The sequence below is a fragment of the Moschus berezovskii genome, chromosome 3, assembly GCF_049115385.1.
Source record: "Moschus berezovskii isolate FMDL1 chromosome 3, NW_MosBer_1.0, whole genome shotgun sequence".
In the NCBI taxonomy this organism is placed as follows: Eukaryota; Metazoa; Chordata; class Mammalia; order Artiodactyla; family Moschidae; genus Moschus; species Moschus berezovskii.
Window position 1 is genome coordinate 120332257 of NC_142462.1, and position 24401 is coordinate 120356657.

General features: G+C 38.2%; 1 protein-coding gene across 1 annotated transcript in view; it reads left to right on the top strand.

Moving 5' to 3' along the window:
- Positions 1–24401, top strand: part of CNTNAP2 (contactin associated protein 2) — a 1655962-nt gene that overhangs the window by 650177 nt on the left and 981384 nt on the right. Inside the window, exon 10 of the mRNA XM_055420199.2 lies at positions 11146–11317. Coding sequence (XP_055276174.2) covers positions 11146–11317 — 172 coding nt within the window. The remainder of the gene's footprint in view (positions 1–11145; positions 11318–24401) is intronic.

Consider the following 24401-nt stretch of genomic DNA (forward strand, 5'->3'; position numbering starts at 1 on the left):
TTTCAGTTCAGTCGCTCAGTCGTGTCCGACTCTGCGACTCCATGAACCACAGCACGCCAGGCCTCCCTGTCCATCACCAACTCCCGGAGTTCACTGAAACTCATGTCCATAGAGTCGGTGATGCCATCCAGCCATCTCATTCTCTGTCGTCCCCGTCTCCTCCCACCCCCAATCCCTCCTAGCATCAGACTCTTTTCCAGTGAGTCAACTCGTCACATGAGGTGGCCAAAGTATTGGAGTTTCAGCTTTAGCATCAGTCCTTCCAATGAACACCCAGGATTGATCTCCTTTAGAATGGACTGGTTGGATCTCCTTGCAGTCCAAGGGATTCTCAAGAGTCTTAGGACTACCTTATAAAGTTTTCTCTTTCTGCCATTAAAATTCCTCTGTATCCCTGAAAAACAATAATGTATACATATTTTAAATTAATCCACCTATAATTTAATCATAAATTTTTGAAATTAATTTAATTATAGAAAATCAAACTAATGCATACTATTTTAAAAATAATTAAAATTTTATTTTCATAATATATGACACCATATTTTATACATCACTATAAATACACTTTGTACTTGGAAAATCAGAATATTAGAGGGAAAGAAAGACCTTGGAAATTATTTTAAAATCTTGCTAATTCATTTTATTAAGTAAAGACTCCTAATCAGGTTGTGGCTTCCCTGGTGGCTCAAATGATAAAGAAAATCTGCCTGCAATGCAGGAGATGCAGGTTCGATCACTGGGTTGGGAAGATCCCTTGGAGAAGGGAATGGCTACCGACTCCAGTATTCTTGTCTGGAGAATCCCATGGACAGAGGAGCCTGATGAGCTACAGTGCACGGAGTTTCAAAGAGTCATACATGACTGAGCAACTAAGCACACAATCAGGTTGTAACATGATCAGATTAATATTTTTAACACAAAACACTCAAGTTTCATGTTGGAGATGGATTGGAAGTGGGTGGTAGAGAAGGTGTAATGGTCTAGGCTTGGATGGTCTGGAAGAGACTGAGGATTATTTAAAAGGTAGAGCTGATGCAGTGTGATTTTGCATACAGGGAGTGAGGCTGGAGGTGCTCCGGATTACTCTGGGTTGTTTAATATGTGCAGCTTTTAGATGAGGCCACTGCAGTTGAGTTTTGAGTGACTGTTGGTATAGAGACAATGACAATGACTAATACCACCTGGGATCAAGAACAGTATATCTTGAGGTTTGAACATGTGTGAGATACTAGAGTGAAGAAGTCCAAGCACTTCTGGAAACATTAGTCCTGAGCTCAAAGGAAAGACCTCCAATGGAGGTGTCGTTGGAGACCTATTCACATAGTAGGTAGTTTAGCAATGAGTTTGGGTTTGCTTTTATTGTGGAGAGAGACAATCAAGAAAATGGACACAGCCCGGGACAAACTTTGATGAACTGCTACCTTTTTACCCCAGGTAGAAGGCAAGCAATCAGTAAATGAAATTGAAATATTGCTAGAAAAGTATAAAGAAAACCTGGGACAGTATAATATTCTGTTAGCCAAGAAAAGAGATGAAATGTTCAAGGAGAGAGAATGGTCTTCTCAAGCTCTTCTGATACTTGAATTTTACACACTCATTTGGATAGGCAATCACATTTTTCACACAGTTATACTTGTGCTTCTGAGATTCTGAGAGCTATCTTCCTAATGAGATTTTAACATTCTTGAAGATAAAAATAACATAGTTATAGATCACTGATAAACACAAAAACAATTGAAATAATAAACTAAGCTATTTGAAATAACAGAAATGGTGATGATGATGATTATCTCTATTAGATCTTTTGATATATACTTTGGGCATTTTCTGAGCTTCCTTGGTGACTCAGATGGTAGAAGAATCTGCCTGCAATGCAGGAAACCTGTGTTTGATTCCTGAGTCGGGAAGATCCCCTAGAGAAGGGAATGGCTATCACACCAGTATTCTTGTCTGGAGAATCCCATGGACAGAGGAGCCAGGAGGGCTACTGTCCATGGGATCACAAAGAGTCAGACATGACTGAGCAACTAACACACACACACACACACACACACACACATACACACGGGCATTTTCTAAGCACTTACTTTGTAGTTACGTTCTTACTAATTCTTAACCTCCTGTGCTAGAGCATTATACATTTTCCTATTTTATGTATAAAGAAAAAAGAAACAGAGAATTTAGTTAATTTACTCAAGGGGAAAAAATGATAGAGGCAAAGCTCTTAATATTATATCTGCTACTCATTTATTATAAATAAACAGTAGATAAACATAAAGTAATAAATATAAATGACACACTAAATTTGAAAAAGCCAACAGATTATATTAAATAATTTATATAATTAAAATTAACTCATAAAAATTACCTCCAAAGATGTTAGCCTTTCACTCTTGTGCCACTATTTTATAATGGGATGCTAGGATCTCTGTACTTCTTGCTCTCCCATGTGTTGTGTTCTATCTGTCTATAAATTTTAAAATTAATTTTTATTGGCGTATAGTTGCTTTACAATGTTGTGTTAGTTTCTACTGTATAGCAAAATGAACCAGCTGCACATATACATGTATCTCTTCTGGTCACTATGGTGCCTTAAGCTGAGTTGCCCATTCTATACAGTATGTTCTCATGAGTTATCTACTTCATGCATAGTATGAGTAATAGTGTTCTCTTTCAACAATGCAATTTGTTATCCATACTCATTAGTAATGGTGTTCTCTTTAAACAATGCAATTTTTTACCCATACTCATTTCTCCAGTTTCCCATTGATCTAAATGGTAAACCTATTCTTTGCAGCCAAAGATGGAGAAGTTCTATACAGTTAGCAAAAACAAGACCAGGAGCTGACTGTGGCTCAGATCATGAACTCCTTATTGCCAAATGCAGACTTAAATTGAAGAAAGTAGGGAAAACCACTAGACCATTGAGATATGACAAAAATCAAATCCCTTATGATTATACAGTGGAAGTGAGAAATAGATTTAAGGGACTAGATCTGATAGATAGAGTGCCTGATGAACTATGGACGGAGGTTCATGACATTGTATAGGAGACAGGAACCAAAACCATCCTCATGGAAAACAAATGCAAAAAAGCAAAATAACTGTCTCAGGAGGCCTTACAAATAGCTGTGAAAAGAAGAGAAGCGAAAAGCAAAGGAGAAAAGGAAAGATAGAAGCATCTGAATGCAGAGTTCCAAAGAATAGCAAGGAGAGATAAGAAAGCCTTCCTCAGAGATCAATGCAAAGAAATAGAGGAAAACAACAGAATGGGAAAGACAAGAGATCTCTTCAAGAAAATTAGAGATACCAAAGGAACATTTCATGAAAAGATGGGCTCGATAAGGACAGAAATAGTATGGACCTAAGAGAAGCAGAAGATGTTAAGAAGAGGTGTCAAGAATACACAGAAGAACTGTACAAAAAGGAACTTCACAACCAAGATAATCATGAGATTATTGACCACTGACCTAGATCCAGACATCTTGGAATGTGAAGTCAAGTGGGCCTTAGAAAGCATCACTACGAACAAAGAGAGTGAAGGTGATGGGATTCCAGTTGAGCTATTTCAAATCCTGAAAGATGATGCTGTGAAAGTGCTGCACTCAATATGCCAGCAAATTTGGAAAACTCAGCAGTGGCCACAGGACTGGAAAAGGTCAGTCTTCATTCCAATCCCAAAGAAAGGCAATGCCAAAGAATGCTCAAACTACCGCACAATTGCACTCATCTCACACGCTAGTAAAGTCATGCTCAAAATTCTCCAAGCCAGGCTTCAGCAATATGTGAACCGGGAAATCCCAGATGTTCAAGCTGGTTTTAGAAAAGGCAGAGGCACCAGAGATCAAATTGCCAACATTCGTTGGATCATGGAGAAAGCAAGAGAGTTCCAGAAAAACATCTATTTCTGCTTCATTGACTATGCCAAAGCCTTTGACTGTGTGGATTACAATAAACTGTGGAAAATTCTTCAAGAGGTGGGAATACCAGACCACCTGACCTGCCTCTTGAGAAACCTGTATGCAGGTCAGGAAGCAACAGTCAGAACTGTACATGGAACAACAGACTGGTTCCAAATAGGAAAAGGAGTACGTCAAGGTTGTATATTTTCATCCTGCTTATTTAACTTATATGCAGAGTACATCATGAGGAACGCTGGGCTGGAAGAAGCACAAGCTGGAATCAAGATTGCTGGGAGAAATATCAATAACCTCAGATATGCAGATGACACCACCCTTATGACAGAAAGTGAAGAGGAACTCAAAAGCCTCTTGATGAAAGTGCAAGAAGAGAGTGAAAAAGTTTGCTTGAAGCTCAACATTCAGAAAACAAAGATCATGGCATCTGGTCCCATCACTTCATGGGAAATAGATGGGGAAACTGGAAACAGTGTCAGACTTTATTTTGGGGGGCTCCAAAATCACTGCAGATGCTGATTGCAGCCATGAAATTAAAAGACGCTTACTCCTTGGAAGGAAAGTTATGACCAACCTAGATAGCATATTAAAAAGCAGAGACATTACTTAGCCAATCAAGGTCCGTCTAGTCAAGGCTATGGTTTTTCCAGTGGTCATGTATAGATATGAGAGTTTGACTGTGAAGAAAGCTGATCACCGAAGAATTGATGCTTTTGAACTGTGGTGCTGGAGAAGAGTCTTGAGAGTCCCTTGGACTGCAAGGAGATCCAATCAGTCCATCCTAAAAGAGATCAGTCCTGGGTGTTCATTGGAAGGACTGATGCTAAAGCTGAAGCTCCAATACTTTGGCCACCTCATGCGAAGAGTTGACTCACTGGAAAATACTCTGATGCTGGGAGGGATTGGGGGTGGGAGGAGACGGGGATGACAGAGAATGAGATGGCTGGATGGCATCACCGACTCGATGGACGTGAGTTTGAGTGTACTCTGGGAGTTAGTGATGGACAGGGAGGCCTGGCGTGCTGTGGTTCATGGGGTCGCAAAGAGTCGGACACGACTGAGCGACTGAACTGAACTGAACTGAGCTGAAGACAAGCCCTGCCTTTAGTAATTTGGATTCTGTTATCTTTGAATTTGTTACACATTCCTTCACTTCCTGGATACCACTCCTTGGTTTTTCTCTTGCCTCTTTCTTGGTTTTCTTCACTAGTTTGTTTTCTTGCTTCTTCCCATGATATGTAGATGATTTTTCAAGTTCCAGCCTTGAATTTCTTTGCTTAGCACACTATAAAATTTCTTTATGCAATCTTCCACCTCCATTACATAGTGACTGAAAAAAATCATTTCCAAATACTGATCCCTCTCCCGATGTCCAGATATTAATATCAACCTCTGGATTGAATATTTTTTCTTTGATATCATAGTGATACTTCAGACTTGAAAAGGGTAGCTTTGAACTCATCAGAACCACCCACCATTTCTCCTCCCCTTTCATCCCACTCCTTAAAAACCAGATGCTTTTCCTGCATCTTCTTTTTCATAAAGGCAAAAGTATCCATCTAGCTGCTCACCCAGAAATCTTTCCGTCTAGTCATCTTTCTCTGTGCAGTACCCACATCCAAGAGATTAGTCAGCTCTGTCATATTTTCCTGTGAAATATTTTTCACCCATTCCTTCTACATCAGCTTTATTGACATACTTTAGATAAAGAATTTCAAATTTGTCCAATGATTTGTCCAGTGATTCTTTGTAAAACAACCCTCACCTCCAGTTTCCCTCTGCCAGCTTATTCTGATAAGATAAGCTTATTCTTATCTTCACCAGGAGAAAAGTAACGTAATACAAATTACTTCCTTGCTCGAAATTCTTCAACGATTTTTGTTCATTCAATAGACAATAGTTGAGCCTCTACTATGTAAGAGATCTGGGAGTTTATACCCCAGTACAAAGAGTGAAAACAATAAGCAAACATATAGTATGCAATGTGGTGATGAGTTATGAAAAAAATGAATCAGATAAGGGCATAGAGTGTCAAAGGGATGGGAAAATGTTATTTAACTGGTGATCAGAGAAGGCCTCTCTGATAAGGTGACTGAAATAGTGTCTTGAAGGAAGTGAAGATGCAAGGTTAGATATCACCTTGTTCCAGGATAAAAATTTGAACATATTCACTCACTTGATCATTCACCTAACAAGTATAGCAGGATCCATAAAAGTCTTAAAATGGAGATTATATTATGTTATAAAGTGGCGCTTCAATCTGTTGAAAAATAATTTATTTCCAAATACTTTGTATCTTGGGATACAAAGTGATCAAGACGCTTGGCATCTTGATCATCTCCTATGTATCCCATAGCTTGTTTAATTAGTTTAACAGGTTGGTAATTTTTATCATATGTGGGGTTTTCTCAACAAATACTTTTTTAATTCTTGGAGAAATAATACAATTGATGTCATGAAAGTGTTACACTAAAGACACATTCAGAACCACACACACATGTAAGTAAATAAACTAATCCAGATAAATACAAATTGTGACAGATGCTATGACAACAAATAAGTTGCTGAGGAACTTGAATGAGCAAATGGATAGAAAAATTTTAAGTACCATGGTTTTTGATGTGGTCACTTCTCAGAAGATGATATTTGAACTGACCTGAATCATAAGTCAGCCACGAAAAATGCAAAAAGGAAGAAAATCCCAGGTAGAAAGGGCTTGGTTTTTCTGAAGCACAGACAAGAGAATGGGATGGTTGAAGCATAGTGAGCAAGAATAGACAGCTTTTTTTTTAAAATTATAGTTGTATTAGTTTTCGGTGTACATCAAAGTGATTCAGATTTTTTTGAGGAGGTTAAGAATAGACATCTTTTAGCATTTAATTAGAGCACTAACAAAGAAGACCCTGATTGCTTCTGGGTGTAATCCTTCTGTGGATCATCTTCAGTGGATGGTAGGAAGCGCCTGTACGTTGACCATATACACAGTTCCATCTAGATTTATTTCTATATCTATCTGTATATACTGAAAACCACAAGTGCACACTATAAATTCCAACCTAAACCCATAGGGTCCACTCAAGATCTCCCACTTTTCACTGTACCCTCCTTTCCTGCCAGTGTGGACCTGGCTCCCACTATCTAAATACATTTGTTTGTTCGCTCCTTCAATCTGTATTGTAGTCAGTCTCCTGGCCATGCCAGGCGGGTGTGTGTTTGTCTGGCTGCAGATGTTAGCCACCACTGGGCTCACTCATGGCTCACTCTAACACACTGCTTGTTTGGCCCCAACCTCCACCAGGATGAATCATTTAGAAAGATTTGGTAAATAGTAGAGATTAGTAGAAATTTTGCATAAGATTATACTGAAAGGAAGACACTAAATGGTTTTGAGCATCTTTACATCATTCATTAGCCTTTCTCAACTTCCTTAACATCCCTACTGTAAAATAAGTACAAATAGAGTCATCTTGTATGTGTGTACTTTCAGACATGTACAATATTCAGCCTTGTTGCCTATTGTTTGGCTTTTTGTTCCATCAAGTTAACGTTATAATTTAAAACTTAAATTGGCATTTGAATGTCAAAACAAATATCAGCATATTTTTCACTAATGTATATCTGAGTTAAAATTTTAAAACTGTAAAAATGCACGTTTGTTTTGTCAATGAGAATAGCAAAATGTTGGGCTTCAAATCAGGTATAAAGTTTTTATATGCTAAGTCTTAAAGTGGAAATTTCAAACATACCAGTAAGGTAACATAACAGCCCAGTTCACTGATAGATGCAATTGAGAATGACACAGTTAAAATTCACTGTGGGTGTTACAACATATTGTCAGATCATAGAACCCAATAACAACAACCAATATATAAACATTACATTTTTAATTTCAAATCCATAGATGTAATAAATTTAAGTTCTAAGCTGAAACAAATAAGAATTTACTTTTTTACTGTATATAGTTTTTATAATAACAGCAAATTTTAACTGAGTTTGACCCTCTATCCATTTTACATCTATTCAGTTCTGACCCTCAGTATCCCAGGTACAATTTCTTTTTTCTCCAAACAACCATATTAATCTACTATGTTAAATCCTGAACTTTAGGGTAGGCATTGAAAGAATCACAGATACTATTGCATTAGGATTTTTTTACTGAAATTATATTTGACATAAAGGGAACTAATACAGAAAATAAATAATATGCTGTCCTTCATTTCAAGGAGTGGGGGGAGTGGGTTAGAGTATCAGGAATTTCCAGTATCAGAGACAGAATCTTTAACCCATTGCCAACTGTAAGGGAGTGGTCAATATTCTACTAGTACAGTTCTCTTAAAAACTTGCGGGATACCTATAAATATAATTAAGCTTTACTCCATTAAACAAAAGCCTTATCCACATTTTCATAAAGATAAGTTTTTTTTTTTTGTTTGTTTGTTTTTTACATTGGGCTTCTGCTAATATGCTGAGGGGGAAATGTCCTTAAGATTATTTTTAGAATCTTGTTTACATCAGAGGCTCGGTAAGACACAACACTAAGCTACATAGAGGTTCTTTTGCCTGAATGAATGGTTCTTAGAAGCATTGTCTAATATATTTTGGAGGTCTTAATATGGATTTTATAGTCACACCTCATTATCACCTTTAGATCATGTTTTCCTGGTAGTTGAAATTTGCCTTGAAGAGATTTCTTAACTTTTGCATTGTTCAACATCTGGAGAGACGGAAGTTTAAGAAAATATTTTATGTTCAAATCCATTAAGACCTGGCTTCCTCATATTTAACAATCTTTCTCTTTTCTTTTCCCCTTTTACTATAAACAAAAAGAAGGTGCCAGAATACTATGCACGGAAATATCCTCAGCTAGATTATAAAGTTCATTAAGTGCAGTGTTTTCCTTTCAATATTATTATCACAGTGTTGTGAACTTTCCACTGCAACATAGCAAGGATCCAGTTTTCTTCCACTTCTGATAACACTGTTTCTTCACCTTTCTTTCAACCGTCACTGATAACCTCTTCAAGAGCCATAAGTCTTCATGGCTACATTTTAATGGACTATAAGTATTTTCTCCTAGAATGTATCTCATGTAGGAAAACAAAAGGACTTAACTTCAAACTCCAAAATTCACCAGGAGTAAACAACATTATTATGAGTGACTGACTAAGTCTTGCTTTGTGACCTTGAATATTCCCAGTCCATAGTGATCTGTGTGTTCCGCAGCTGCCCTGCTTCAGAGATCTCGTTCTCACAATAGATCTACCAATTTTGGAATACTTCAAATCAAGTGTGGATATTTAGAGACTTCAAGTGTTCAAAAACCCGAATCAAGTTATCATCTTGTTAAGAATAGTCAATAAAGTTACAGCTAGATGTTTTTTCTCTGCTAAGTTTAGACATTAAACCCCATTCAATTTTATCTTGATCAGACAGATTGAAAATCATATGTATGCATACAGTTAGTCTAAATAGACAACTTAGCTAAGATCAGCAATTCTCTGAGGGGATTAAGTCAGTGCAAATGGGGGAAAAATGTGACTCAGAAAAGAAAGAAGAAATAAAAGAAAGCCATATGCTTAACATTGAAATAGAGCCTTATATTTATTTTTTAACTCAAGAAATTTACTTAAGTATAACCTTATTTTTACACAGTATTATGTTGATAGAAAATGATTGTGTACACTTCTGTGATTAATCCTTAAAGAGGAATCAATTGATTATCATTAGGTTTTAATTATGTAACCCATTATTAAAGGGAGATTTATTTTGCTTTAAAACACTGTTACTAGTCAAACAAAATAGGACATTTTAAAAATCACTTAATGGGCAATTTCTGAAAAAGTTTTTATTGAAAAATCCCTTTTATCCAATTAATGGCATATCTTGATACCAAAGTCACTCAGTCGTGTCCAGCTCTTTGCGACCCCATGGACTATACAGTGTCTCACCTGGTAAAGAATCTGCCTGCAATGCAAGACACCTGGGTTCAATCCCTGGGTTGGGAAGATCCCCTGGAGAAGGGAAAGGCTACCCACTCCAGTATTCTGGCCTGGAGAATTCCATGGACTGTATAGTCCACGGGGTTTCAAAGAGCTGGACGTGACTTAGCGACTTTCACTTCATTTGATACCAACCAGTTTGTATAAATTATTATTTTTTTTTTGCTGTAAATATAATATTAGATGGAAAAGATTGTCAGTAACTTGAGATTTTTAAGCAGAAAAATACTACCATTTAAATTTGCTCTGGGAGGTGAATTTTGTATGGGGACTATATGAAAAGTCTTTGGGGGACTTTGTGGAGATATTTAATGGGATCAAGATTTATTCCATATGGCCCATAGGTTTTTTTATGCATAACATGTATTATGATTTTTTCTATTGAAAAGGCATAAAGGCAATTGATCTCTGGTACTATTTTAAAGTTACTTTGCAATAAGGTTTTGAAAAAGTTTCTAATCTCAACCTTTCATATGCGTGTTCTACTCCATAATAAAACCAATAGTTTCTAATCCGCATAGAAATTTTCTCTTCTTGCCTTGTTATTCATCCTTTTAAAATTTTAGTTTTACTTCTTATCACTTTTGCTCCCTATATCATATTAGGTACCTTACCTGAGATGGATATTCAGAGCAGGGTGACTGACCCTTATGCCTAAATTTATCTTTTTATGTTTCTTTGGGTCTTATAAATTGAGAAATTATTTGTAATGCAAATGTCTCTTTGGATTGAGTTAGATATTAATCCATAAAGGAAATCCACCTTAGTCGATAATAGTAAGCTTTAATTTCTTGACATCTGAATAAAGTACCTCTAAGAAATTAAGAAAATAGAAGTAAATATTGAAGATATAAAAGAAAGATGGCTGCATAGCTGGGAAAGGTCTGACATCCTGATCTCTGAAGACATAGTCAGGTGAGGAAGTATAGCAATGAGCAGAGGGACAGAGAGATCTGACAGGGTGAAAAAGATGTCAAAAGAGAAAATATGAAGGATGCTAGACCCCAGAGACAAACATTCGCCTAGGTTCAACCCTCACACCTTCCCCTGAAATAATACCATTTTCTCAAAAGAATTCATTCTTCCCCATTGAATACAACATGAGTATGATCAACAAAACCCAGCAGTTGGATGCGATGGTGTGGTCAGGGAAAGCCACCCCAAGGGATTTTAGTGGAGCGTGCCGCGCACAGAATTGAACATTCCCATTTTTTTCTCTCTCACAGGTTACCCGAACCAGATGAATAACTCAAGTCACTCTGTCCTTCAGCCTTCATTCCAAGGATGCATGCAGCTCATTCAAGTGGATGATCAACTTGTAAATTTATCGGAAGTGGCACAAAGGAGGCCTGGAAGTTTTGCGAATGTCAGCATTGACATGTGTGCCATCATAGACAGGTAAGTGGCTGTCTTCCTACCCCGAATTGCCAAACTTTCAAAATTCATGCTTTCGTTGTAGGACGAGTTAAACTCAGAAATGCACAACCCTAATCGGGGCAAGGTGGCAGGAACCATTGGCCATGCCTGTAGTATATATTTGTGATATTAGCAGTGATGTTTGTATCAAGGCATGGTTATATATGACAAGCTATGATGTGCTATTAATCCATTCAGCCCTCCTTGGTGAATGTGATCATTTTGCACGCAGTTTTTCAAGTGACAGCGGGAAATGGAATTCAGTTTGTTTTTAAATAAACTATGCATATAAACTATGCCCACAGCAGAAAGGTCCCCCTTCTCTTTGCCTTGGCCATGACCCATCCTCGGTGTACGATCCCACATAAAGCCCCCTCTTAGAGGAAAAGAAACGTTGACAATTATTGGCAGGCAATATGGGGATTTACTGAAGTAGGATATTTAATGTAATTGCGTCTGCTTACAAAGTAGACATAGTGAAATATTACAAGATCTCATCCTTATAAGTTTTTGCAAATCTGGGGGGGAGGACTTTTTATAAAAACTTAGCTGACCTCTTACATGGTGGAAAGATACAACTTTTATATGAAATATTATGGCAGCATTACATATACTACCATAACATACTTCTAAGAAGTTCCTTTTATTCCAACATGAAAATAATTCATTTTGAGATCTATTTCCCACAGACAAACTACATCTAACTATGGGTTGAATTTAACCTGGTGGATTTAGGTGATGGCCTCTCCTATTTTCAAATCTTTTATGAGAGGATTCTTATTCTGAAAATTTTTTTAAATTAATTTTATATTTTGAAAATTGAAGTTCTATAAGTCTCAGTCTGTCCCCAATAAAATATAGACCTTAAGTCTCTTCTAACCTTACTTCATTTAATAGGAGATCCTTGGGGAAGTAATGTAGAGACATATAATGAATCTTAAAAATATATAAAATCATCTATTATGAAATACGCTTGCTTTCATATAATCTTAATAAAGTAGTATTCATGTGAGTGATAAATTAGTTTATGATGTCTGTAGAATGTAACTTTTTAAAGCTTTAATATGTTTATAATAAGGCATAGTATAGTGCTTATTTTTATTGCATTTATGCAAATATAGGTACTTATAGCCTGAACAGTTTATACTTAAACAGAGCAACAAACAATTTTAGTAAAAATATACTCCTAATTTTTGAACCATCAATAATATAATAGTTGTTATTTCTGCCTAAAGCAAGTGGTGGTAATAATCACAAAAACTGAGAAATGCATGTTCTAAGAACATATATTCTGATATTCTCTGTGTATTCATAAATTTTAATAATGGTTTTCCATACAGGAAGATGTTCCCTCTTGGATGGTATATGAGTCACTTTAGTACCTTGTTCATTTTCTATGTCAGTAACTTTAATGATACAATAATTTCTGTCAGTAATACCCGAGTTAGTTCATCTAGCTTTGGTAAACTGGCTAGGTTTTATGGTGATGGTGTTATCTCACTCCAAACAGCATATTTTCTGGGAACTGTGTTTAAATTGTATGCTACCAAGGAAGTGTGGGTGAAGTGTTGAGATTTCACTGTTGTAATATTAGAAGTTAAAATGTCTCCAGAAGAATGAATGAGATGGTGGTAGATGAACCAGGCCCTCCAGGTAAGGAGAAGAACACAAGAGACGATGTGGAATAGGGATGCAGATTTTGGTTTGGGGCAGGTACAGGAATATGCACAGTGTTCTTTGCCAGACTGGCAACATGCCATTGTCTGTGTTGCCGAGTGCCCTGTCGCTGACAGAACAAGGAATGCATCTTTCTTATCCTGCAGGGTGCTAACCCGGAAGAGTGCCTGTGCAGAAGTAATCACCTCTGGTGCATCACAAGTTTCCTAAATCCACTATTGAATACCTTCTCTGCTTGTCTTATTTTTAAGGGCATTGACTTTTTTTTTTAAGATATAATTGCCCTATATCATTATATTATAGCTTCAGGTATACAACATATATAGTGAAATGGTTACCAGGGCAGTGATTTCTGTACATTAGTTAACACTGTATGAAATAGCAGATTCCTTTTTCACCTAAAATGCTCCTGCTGCTGCTGCTGCTAAGTCGCTTCAGTCGTGTCCGACGCTGTGCAACCCCATAGACGGCAGCCCACCAGGCTTCCCTGTCCCTGGGATTCTCCAGGCAAGAACACTGGAGTGGGTTGACATTTCCTTCTCAGATGCATGAAAGTGAAAATTGAAAGGGAAGCCGCTCAGTCGTGTCTGACTCTGTGTGACCCCATGTGCACATTTCTGTCTTAACCTGTGAAGTGTTGTGTTTTTGCATGTACAATTCAGAACTATATTCACCATATTCAAACCATTGAGGTGCTCATTGTTGAGCTCACCCTTAATCTTTCTTTGCATATGAGAATACCAGGGCCATTACCCTGTCTTCACACAGCTGTGACCCATCCGTGACTCCTTGGTGATATATCTCCGGCTCCTCTCTGGTTTGGTCTTACACCCTTACTAACTGAAACTTTGCAACTGCCATTCTACCATTTTATTTTCAGACTACCTAAATTCTCCTTAAGCAGCCCTACACTGGCTCTTTCTTACTTTTATCCTTTCAGATTTCAGCTTGATTGATTTGAGAGCTATTTTTGAAAAAAATTTAAAAAGGGGAAATTGAAAACATAGGATAAAAAATAGAAATCACAACTGTCATTTTTATAAAATGTTCAGAGATTATAGGAGCAGCTGCATTAATTTTATGAGTAGAACTTAGGAAAATAATTTGGAAAGATGATTCTAAAAGATTTTTGCTGTGTGTGATACTGAAATACTCTATGGTTTGAACTTTTTTTTGTGGGGGGAGTAGGTTTACATGGGCTTTGTTTATATGTTTGCTTTCTGAACATGACATTGAATCAAGGAGAGAGCAAGCATGCCAAGCTACAGAATTATGTGTTTAACAGTATTTTCTGAGTGTATCTATGGTGCCAGGCACTGTTCTAGGCACTTAGGTTAAATCATTGACCAAAACAAAGATCCTTGCACTCGTGAATCTAGCATTCTGGGAGAAGGGGAGGAAGCAAGGATGTGATAAATAAATATTATATAGTAAGTTAGTAGGAATACGTGCTATTTATAAAAATAAAAAGTTGGGCTAATCAAGGAGGGCTGACATTTTAAAGAGATTGGTGTTGGATTGTAGTTTAAATAGTTTGGTTAATGTTAACTTCATTTGTGAGTTCAAGACCTGAAAGAAGTATGCATGTATACTCAAGTCATTCTGTCATTTCCGACTCTTTGCAACCCCTTAGACTATAGCCTGCCAGGCCCTCTGTTAAAAACACTGTTTGCCTGTTTGTGGGAGGCAGGATTGTGGTTCAATCCCTGGGTCAGGAAGATCCCCTGAAGAAGGAAGTGGCAACCCACTCTAGTACTCTTGCCTGGAAAATCCCATGGACAAAGGAGCCTGGGAGGATACAGTCCACGGGGTTGCAAAGAGTTGGACACGACTGAGAGACTTCACTTTCTACCTGTTTACCAGGTGGATTGTTTAGCACTGCACCACTTGGGAAGCCCGAAAAAGGTAAGAGAATTCACCAATTTGGGGAAAAACCATACAGGCAGAGAGGCTAGTCAATGAAACAAGGCTGCCTGGCATCATCTAGGATCAGTGAGGGGCTTGCGTGAACGAGGAGCAGATCCCCAGAAGAGGCCAAGACAATCATAGAGGTCAGGTCCTGGAGATCTATAGGTCATTGTAAGGATCTAGCTTCTATTCTGAGAAGTAGGGAGGCATTGAAGGTTTCTGAGTAGAGCAGTGGCACAATTTAGCTTACAGTTTTGAAGGCTAACTCTTGTCTGTGGGAAGAGGAAAGGTAGAAGCTAGGAACCAGTTATAGTAATCCAGGTGAGAGATACTGTGTCCTGAGACCAGGGTGCTAGCACAAGAGGTAGTGTGATGTGGTCAGTTCTGAGTACACTGAGAAGATGGAGTCAGTAGGGCTTTTTAATGGACTAGATTCCAGCCACGAGAAGAAAAGATATAACGATAAACCAAATGATTTGGTAACAGCAACTGGAAGGAAGGAGTTAAGATGTCCTCTGATGAGAAGGCTAGTGGTAGAGAAGATTAGTCATGTGGTAGAATGAAAATCAGGAATTCAGTGCTGGGCATGAGTTGAAAGGTCTGTTGACATCTAAGTGGACATTTCAAGAAGATAGTTGGATACACATATCTCACAAGCACACCACTGCCGTTTAAGCAATGAGATGCTGCATCTGATAAGATCATCACATTTATTGATGGAAGAGCTCTGGTTTCTTCAGCTGTATTTCATGAAGAGCTGTAGAACTGGAAAGGGAGAGGGTAAATAGTGGACAAGAAGCCTCTTCCAACCTCAGAAGCCTGTAGCTTTACCTTTTGAATGAGACCCTGCTCTTAAGGAAGACTTCATCAAACCACCAGTTGCCAGAGTGTATCTAGCAGATAATCTTGTTTGTCCTTGCACAAGTACCATCTTTCATCTGTTCCTAGTGCCTGCGCATTTTTCCTTCTCTGTGGCGAACATCTCCAGGCACCAAACTCAACTCTTGTCTTCCACCCACTTCTGTCTATCCTCTTTCTGGGTGTGAAAATCTGAGCAACAAAAGCCTCCAGAAGCATCCCTAGTAGAGTTAGAGTCATGCACTTCCTCCTGCAAGGGAGAACCGAAAGAGAACCAAGGGGCCTCTCAGATGACGTGGAGGAGCAGAAGGGAGTGAGGAAAGAGGTTAGGGGTCTGATTACTCAGTCCTAGGAGGGTCCTGGCAGTTATCGGCCATAATTTTTAAACTAGAAAAGTTGCTGCACCATAAGGTGGAATTTTTGAATCCCTGTAGAGCTCATGTTTGATTTGTTTATCTATGATTCTAATTCAGGACACGTGGAGTGAAGAAGCTGGTGTGAAAATATTTTGAGCTGAAGTAGGTGGTGTTCATGACTGGTTAGGCAAAATTTTTGTTTTGTGAGTTGCAGAAAAGTCTGTTTTGCTAGCTGTGACTTCTGCATCAAACCTAAGATCACCCTCATAGGTTAGCTGCCAGAGCGATTTTCCTTGTCATCCACAGCTGTGATGTGTCATGGTCCTAGCTAATGACAGGTAAGCAGAAGTCAGATAAAGTGTTCTGAGAAAGCGCTTGTTTTTCTAATACAGAGGTTCCACCCTCACCCTCCATTGTCCTCGTTCAAATATAGATACCATGCCTGGAGCTGTGTGATCAAGAAAACCAGAGCTCCAGTGAACCAGAGTCAGTAACCACCTTCCCTCCTCTTATGTGGGAAGAAACACAGCCCTTGTTTGTTTAAATCACTGTGAGTCAAATATTACTTTTCTCGAAGCTGAAAGCATCTGTGTTTTCTTCATCCTCCATGTCTAAAATCAACCAATACCATCATTGTACCAGAACATAGAGGAACAAATTCCTAATTATGAAAATGACTTTGAAAGAGATGATACATTTATTTTTGGATGTATTAAGCTGCATGCCAGTGATGTCCTTTAGAGATCGGAACTTGGGAACTAAATGGTTGTTTAGAGGACAAAGCAAATTCATATTGTTAATCAGCATCTGGTAGAAAAAGCAGTTAATTAGAGTCTTCTTTACCTTTTCTACAACCTCCCATGTAAATATATTAAGAAACAAAACCAGGAAATGTCTGGATAGCACAGAGAGCGGAAAAGGAAGAGTAAACATCGCAGCTTAAGTACAGCCCACAAAATTACCCGTTGAGAAACTGTGAATAGACTGGATCCTGTTTCTGAGTTAGTAATTAAGTCTTCATTTTATTTTTGGATAGAAGTGCATAATCACAGACCCAGTTTTTATTTTTTAATTCAATGCTTTCTTTTCCAGAATATCTACCAAGTTTGTTTGATTTTCTTTTCCTTGAAAGGGAAGAATAAGTATATGATTTTTTATAAGAGCACTTAAATGAGAGTTGGATAGATACAGTGTGAGATGCTTCAAGACAAAGCTAATTCTGCCAGAAAGGTGAACAGTGCATAAGTAGATTAATACTAAAAATTCAGAAGGAGGTCATGACTTTATACAACAAGTTTAAGATTTACAGTCCTGAGATGAAGAATGCATGTAGCATCTTTTTTATTTTTTAAAATTGATCTTCATTTGCTCATAAGCTCCCATTTCCAGTGTATAGCAGCAAAAAATATTGGAACACATACATTCAGGTGCCCTAATAACTATCTAAATATCCTATATATGTATATATATATATATAAAGTCAATATGTGATTCAAACTTAGTCAAAGCCAAGCTCCCATTTGGGGCTACTATCCCATTTTAAGTGTCCTCCTTGACTCAGCAGGGGAGTGGGTTTCACTCACATGCTCTGCTCAGGCTCCTTCCGGCCTCCCCTGAGGGTGCCCTGGCAGCTTGGTCTTCAGGAGCCAGCCCCACTGCCCTGCAGTTCTTCCTTCTGGCTGTAGGATCAGCCCTGGCTTGTGCTGGGCTCAGGTTTTGGGATTGGGGTAAGAAGGTAACTCATCCCAGTTTGCCAGGGACCATCTTGGTTTTAGGATTGAGGGTCTTTGACCTAGAGAAACCCCCACGGCTCTGAGTAAACCAAGATGGTTGGTCACTCAAGATCTGTGTCCTCTCTGGGCAAAGATCTTCTCCTGTAGACAAAGATCTTGTCTACCAGCCATCCTAGCATTTTCACAGACCCCACTGGGACACTCAGGGATTTTGAGATCTTTTGCAAATTGCGTACAAGCTGAAATTAATGATGGTGTGTGCCTGGCTGTGGGTGTGGGAAGTGGGGATGACTATCTTAGGGCTCCCTCTGTCTCAGCTCTGTATCTACTCTGTAAAACTCAAGCTGACATAGGCCTCTTAGAAATCACGTTCCTAAATGTGGCAAGGGAGGCACAGGCCACCACCACCAGAGGATTTTTAAGTCTCTGCTGAGATCCATTCAGTCAATACGCACTTATTAAGGCTCACTCAGGGAACTTTTCCTCCCGGAACTTTAATTCTAGTGGAGGGAGGTCACTGATCAGACCTTATGCTGTCCTAATACTACGTTCCTCTCTTTTGTTCTCAAAGATAGAGCTCTTTCAACCCCAATTCACAAAATTGAATCCACATGTCTGCTAGGTTTTTTTTTTTTTCTTTCCCTATTCCAGTGTCCAGAGGTACATTCTCCCAGCCCCTTCTTTTTCTGATCAACTGAACCAGAAAGATAAATAAAATCAAAACTTTGACTTGAAATATCTAAACATTATTTCCACTGTAGGAAAAAGGCAAGTCTGTCTCACAAACATGGGTGTTTCTGTAGTGACACTATTTATGCCAGATTTTCTGTTGCATCTAAATATTGCTGCCTACAAATCGCCACCCATGGGCCTGACGTCTTTTCGTAGATTTCCAGCCTGACCGTGCCTTCCATTCATCTCTACAAAAGTTCACGTCAATTAGACTGGCGTCAAGCTGTGCTCCTGCTTCTTTTACTCTGGGAAGCATTTTGTCTTCTATCATTAGATTCTTATTACCAAAGTGTAGGTTTCTGGCAATATCTTACTTTCCCTTCATAATAATTATGCAAAAGTGCTTAAAAGAGGCAGAACGTCTCTCAGATGAACTTCACATTATTCAGAACTTGAACGCCTGTTCAAGTCTGACTTCACTGTGGCTCTGACCCCATCAGACTTCAAAGCAGCAAAGAACAGGTCAGCTGGAATTCATTCCCTGAGAACTGGAGCCAGCAAGCAATTTTCCCGGTGTGAAGCTAGAGTTCTTTTTAGGAAACACCCTTCAAAAATACCCTTAGGATAGAAGGTATTCAGGGTCCTAAAACCAGTTCTCCAGCTCAAAATAAAAAATATTAAAAAGACTAGTTACCTAATCCAGTCGTAACTTTCTCACGTGACGTTCATACTGTGATTCCTTATTGTTACCTGCTTTGTCTTCTCACCTTATCTCCGTTTGCTCCCCATCTGGGACCCCATCCATTTTATACTGCAAATGGCTGTGTTCGTTCCTCCTCTGGGCTAAATTATGTATAGTGCATGCATGCTAAGTCACTTTAGTGGTGTCTGACTTTGCGACACTATGGACCATAAGCCCACCAGGTTCCTCTGTCCATGAGACTCTCCAGGCAAGAATACTGGAGTGGGTTGTGATGCCCTCCTCCAGGGGATCTTCCTGACCCAAGAATCGAACCTGGGTCTCCTGCGTTACAGGTTGATTCTTTGCCTTCTTAGAGCCGTGAGGGAAGCCATAATTATTTATTAGTAGTTTCATGGAAAGCCCTATTTTCTCATGCTAGGTCTGATTCATTTTTGGTATTAGAAGCATGTCTCTTGGTATAAACATTCTTGACCTCCCAAGCTAATCCCAGGCAACCCTTTGGTCTTTAATTGCAATGCCAGAGCCATTTGGTTTCTTATAGAAGGATCTAGAGAGGAGTTACCTGTATATACTTAAACATTCAAACCATAGTCATCTATTATAGCAAATATATATATATATATATATATATATATTTAAATTCAGTGACCTAAAATATTACACACCAGGTGAACGCATGTTCAAATCAGTTGCCTCTCTGAAGTGATCTCAGAGTGGCTTTATTTTTAAGTACAAATAAAGTACTAGAGTGACAAAACTTATTTTTAATAAGAAAATACAGTAGTGAAATGTCAGAGGAGATAACCCTCCTAGGAGAAAAAGTGAAAGAAAAGCTTGAATTAACCATTTTAAGATTCAACAGCAGCCTTATTCCTCTTTGATGTATTCCATGTATGAGGACAAAAGAAAACTGTATTTGCTTTTGGTGTGGCATATAGCTATGCTTTGACATTTAAATCCCAAGGAAGGCCCGGTGCATAAAAGCAATGTCAGAAAACAGTTATGTGTTTGAAGATAAGCAGGAAGGAAAAAAGATAAATAATTTTAATATGTAGCTAAATCAACTACAGAGAGATTGAAATGAGTCATTAAATTTTATTTCTTGCTTTTGATATTAGATTACCTGAAGGATAAAAACAAAAGCAAGTGATTAAAGAATATATTTAAAACATCTTTCTTAACAAATATTTTCTTCTTAAGGTAATTGCTTTTGTCAGTTTCTTAGTTATATTGCAAAAGTTTGAATATACTGGAAGAACTCATTTAATTACTCTACCCTTAAACTGACTTTATGGATTAATAGACACTCACCGTTTGCTTTTTAAAATGTAGGTAGTGATCCCATAGCCTGGTGGATGAAGAATTGGAGCTAGTAGGCTACCATTTTTCACTCTTCATTTTCACCCAAGTGTTGTGTGGGAGTCAAGTGTTCATTCCCAGATTCATTTATGCAAGTCATACTCGTTCTTGTAATAACGTGCTCTAATTAAATACTAACTACCCTTTCAAGTAGGTAGGGGAAAAAAAAATCATTTCCATTAGAGCCAAATTAAAGGGTTTCAGAAAGGCAAAATAAATAAAACCATCAGTTTGGAAGTGAAGTCGTGTCCAACTCTTTGGGACCCCTACCAGGCTTCTTCGTCCATGGGATTTTCCAGGCAAGAATACTGGAGTGGACTGCCATTTCCTTCTCCAACTATCAGTTTAGACATGCACAAAGTGTTAGCAGCTCAGTCCTGTCAGACTCTTTGTGGCCCCATGGCAAATATCAAAACTTGCAGGTTCATTGGTAACTTTAGTTTTTACTGCACTTTAAGAAACCAGGACTGGAAATTGCAGGGGATGGAAATGGTTCATTAAAAAGAAGAAGGAAAAACAACCTGGCTGATTGGATTGTACACTTTCAATCAGCAGGCCCATAACCAATGACTCCAGAACAAATTGCTCTGGCAAGTTTTTATTGAATTTATATGATGAAGGGTTTTGAGTTATTTAAAATGATTAAGGTAAGTATCTATCTAATGTTTACTTTCTTTATTCTTTACTTCTCTAATTTGAAAAATAAGAAAGTGGAATTCACGTTTTTCTTTTGTGTTCTGTATTTCAGATAATGGAAGGAGAAAGTGTGGGAGGGGAAGGAGAAAGGAAGGAAGATGAAGGGAAGGAAAGAGGAAAGCTATTAATTCACATTGCTTTTTGGTTTATTGATACTGGACATTATCTACTTCCATTAAAATAGAAATCAGGATAAAAATGAAAGAAGGCTATTAATATTTATTATGGCAGTTTAAAAATGACATTTTGTTTGAGAATTATCCTTTGCTATTTAAATTATCCATGACCTGAGAAGAAGGGGAGAGGAGTCATAGATATTTCTGTGCCAGGAAAACAGTTTTATTAAGACTTGGGACATGTCATTATTATTATTTCATTTGTTAATTGAACAAACTACTTCCTCTTCCTGTAATTATATTTATACTACCTAAAAACTAGTTTAAAGAGGGTAACACGCTTAAGATTTTAGATAACAGTGTCTAAATTCTGTAAGGTACCTATTGTCAAATTTGAGATAAATATTTCTTTGTTGTCTTGTGTCTATGAATTCACTGAGGAACTGATGAGAGTTTGAATTTCATTTTGTTTACATCAAAAGGAATGTTATATGAGCACGAGCGAGTGCAGATGGAAGAGGTGGGGAATACCTGCGCAATTGTTTGGAACGTTGTTAAAAAGCGAATGGGTAAAAAATTGTAACAAATTATGGTATCTGAAAAGTGGTCTCTCTTTTCAGTTGTGGTATCTTTAATCAGTAAATAGATTTATTTGCATAGTGTGAACTTCCACATGTTCAAGCTGGTTTTAGAAAAGACAGAGGAACCAGAGACCAAATTGCCAACATTTGCTGGATCATCAAAAAAGCAAGAGAGTTCCAGAAAAACATCTATTTCAGCTTTATTGACTATGCCAAAGCCTTTGACTGTGTGAATCACAATAAACTGTGGAAGATTCTGAAAGAGATGGGAATACCAGACCACCTGACCTGCCTATTGAGAAATCTGTATGCAGATCAGGAAGCAACAGTTAGAACTGGACATGGAACAATAGACGTACAAAAGGGAGTACGTCAAGGCTGTATATTGTCACCCTGCTTTTTTAACTTATATGCAGAGTACATCATGAGAAACACTGGGCTGGAAGAAGCACAAGCTGGAATCAAGATTGCTGGGAGAAATATCAATAACCTCAGATATGCAGATGACACCACCCTTATGGCAGAAAGCAAAGAAGAACTAAAGAGCTTCTTGATGAAAGTGAAAGAGGAGAGTGAAAAAGTTGGCTTAAAGCTCAACATTCAGAAAACTAAGATCATGGCATCTGGTCCCATCACTTCATGGCAAATACGTGGGGAAACAGTGGAAACAGTGGCTGACTATTTTCTTGGGCTCCAAAATCACTGCAGATGGTGATGGCAGTCATGAAATTAAAAGACGCTCGTTCATTGGAAGAAAAGTTATGACCAACCTAGACAGCATATTAAAAAGCAGAGACATTACTTTGTCAACAAAGGTCCATCTAGTCAAGGCTATCGTTTTTCCAGTAATCATGTATGGATGTGAGAGTTGGACTTAAAGAAAGTGAGCACCGAAGAATTTACGCTTTTGAACTGTGGTGTTGGAGAAGACTCTTAAAAGTGTCTTGGACTGCAAGGAGATCCAACCAGTCCATGCTAAAGGAGATCAGTCCTGGGTGTTCATTGGAAGGACTGAAGTTGAAGCTGAAACTCCAATACTTTGGCCACCTGATGTGAAGAGATGACTCATTTGAAAAGACCTTGATGTTGGGAAAGATTGAAAGTGGGAGGAGAAGGGGATGACAGAGGATGAGATGGTTGGATGGCACCACCGATTCAATGGACATGAGTTTGAGTAAACTCTGGGAGTTGTTGATGGACAAGGAGACCTGACGTGCTGAGGTCCATGGGGTCGCAAAGAGTCTGACACAACTGAGTGACTGAACTCAACTGAAGTGAATTGAGTCTACAGTTGTGATAAGGAGAGACCCTCTACGTACAGTACCACATTAGAAGATTAACTTAGTTTGCCTTAAACAAGTGATGCCTGTTAAACTTCTATTCCAGTAGTTTCATGATCTTTGATCTTTTGGCATAGTCCCAGAAAGGCTTCATCAGCATGACAGTTATGTTCTTGGAGACACTTCAGTGAAGACCCCTTTGGGCAAATGGACATGACTTCAATGTAAATTATTTTTTTCTTGAAAACTTCAAGCTTTTGAAAATTAGTAAATTAAAAAAAAAAATTTAAACCTTAAGGACTGATATTTCTGAAGTTAGATGGAAGCGCCCTACACAAATTCTTTCCACGTTTGGTTATTGTACAGTCGTCCCTGTGTGTCTGCTGGGGATTTGTTCCAGGACCCCTCCCCAGGATAAAAAAAATCTGTGGATGCTCAAGTCTTTTATATGAAATGATGTAGTATTTGTATATAACCTATGCACATCCTCTGATAAACTTTAAATCATCTTTAGATTACTTGTGATACCTAATACAATGTAAATTCGACGTAAGCAATTGTACATACAACATAAATGCTATGTAGTTTTGCTTTTGGGAAATTTCTGGAATTTTTTTCTAAATATTTTTGATCTGAGGTTGGTTGAACTTGCAAATGTGGAATCCATGGATACAGAGGGACAACTGTATCAACTCAAGAGACATTTGTTAATCTCCCGAGAAGGTAAGAGCACTGGTGCTGAGGTACACAATGAGGAAATCCAGAGATGCAGGATGGGGTCTCTGCTCACTGGAGAGGTTCTAATTCAGCCGTGGAGATAGGAAACATTCAGAAGAAGTTTAAGAGCTATATTAAGAAGCGTGTGCTTCATAATCATTGCAGATAATGGTTTTCATAGAAAATTAATGAAGAGAGAATTGCTGTGGGCTAAGAGGCTGATGGAGGCTTCACAGAAATATGTTGACCTTTAAAGAAACTGTAGCCACAGATAAGAAAGTACAGGCCAGGCCAAAGCAAAAGCATGAGCAGAACTGCGGAGGCACGGATGGCCGTGTCATGTCTGAAACAGCAAAGTAACTGAACAGGGCAGAAGGTTTACATCAGGAATCAAGGAAGAGGCGGAAAGA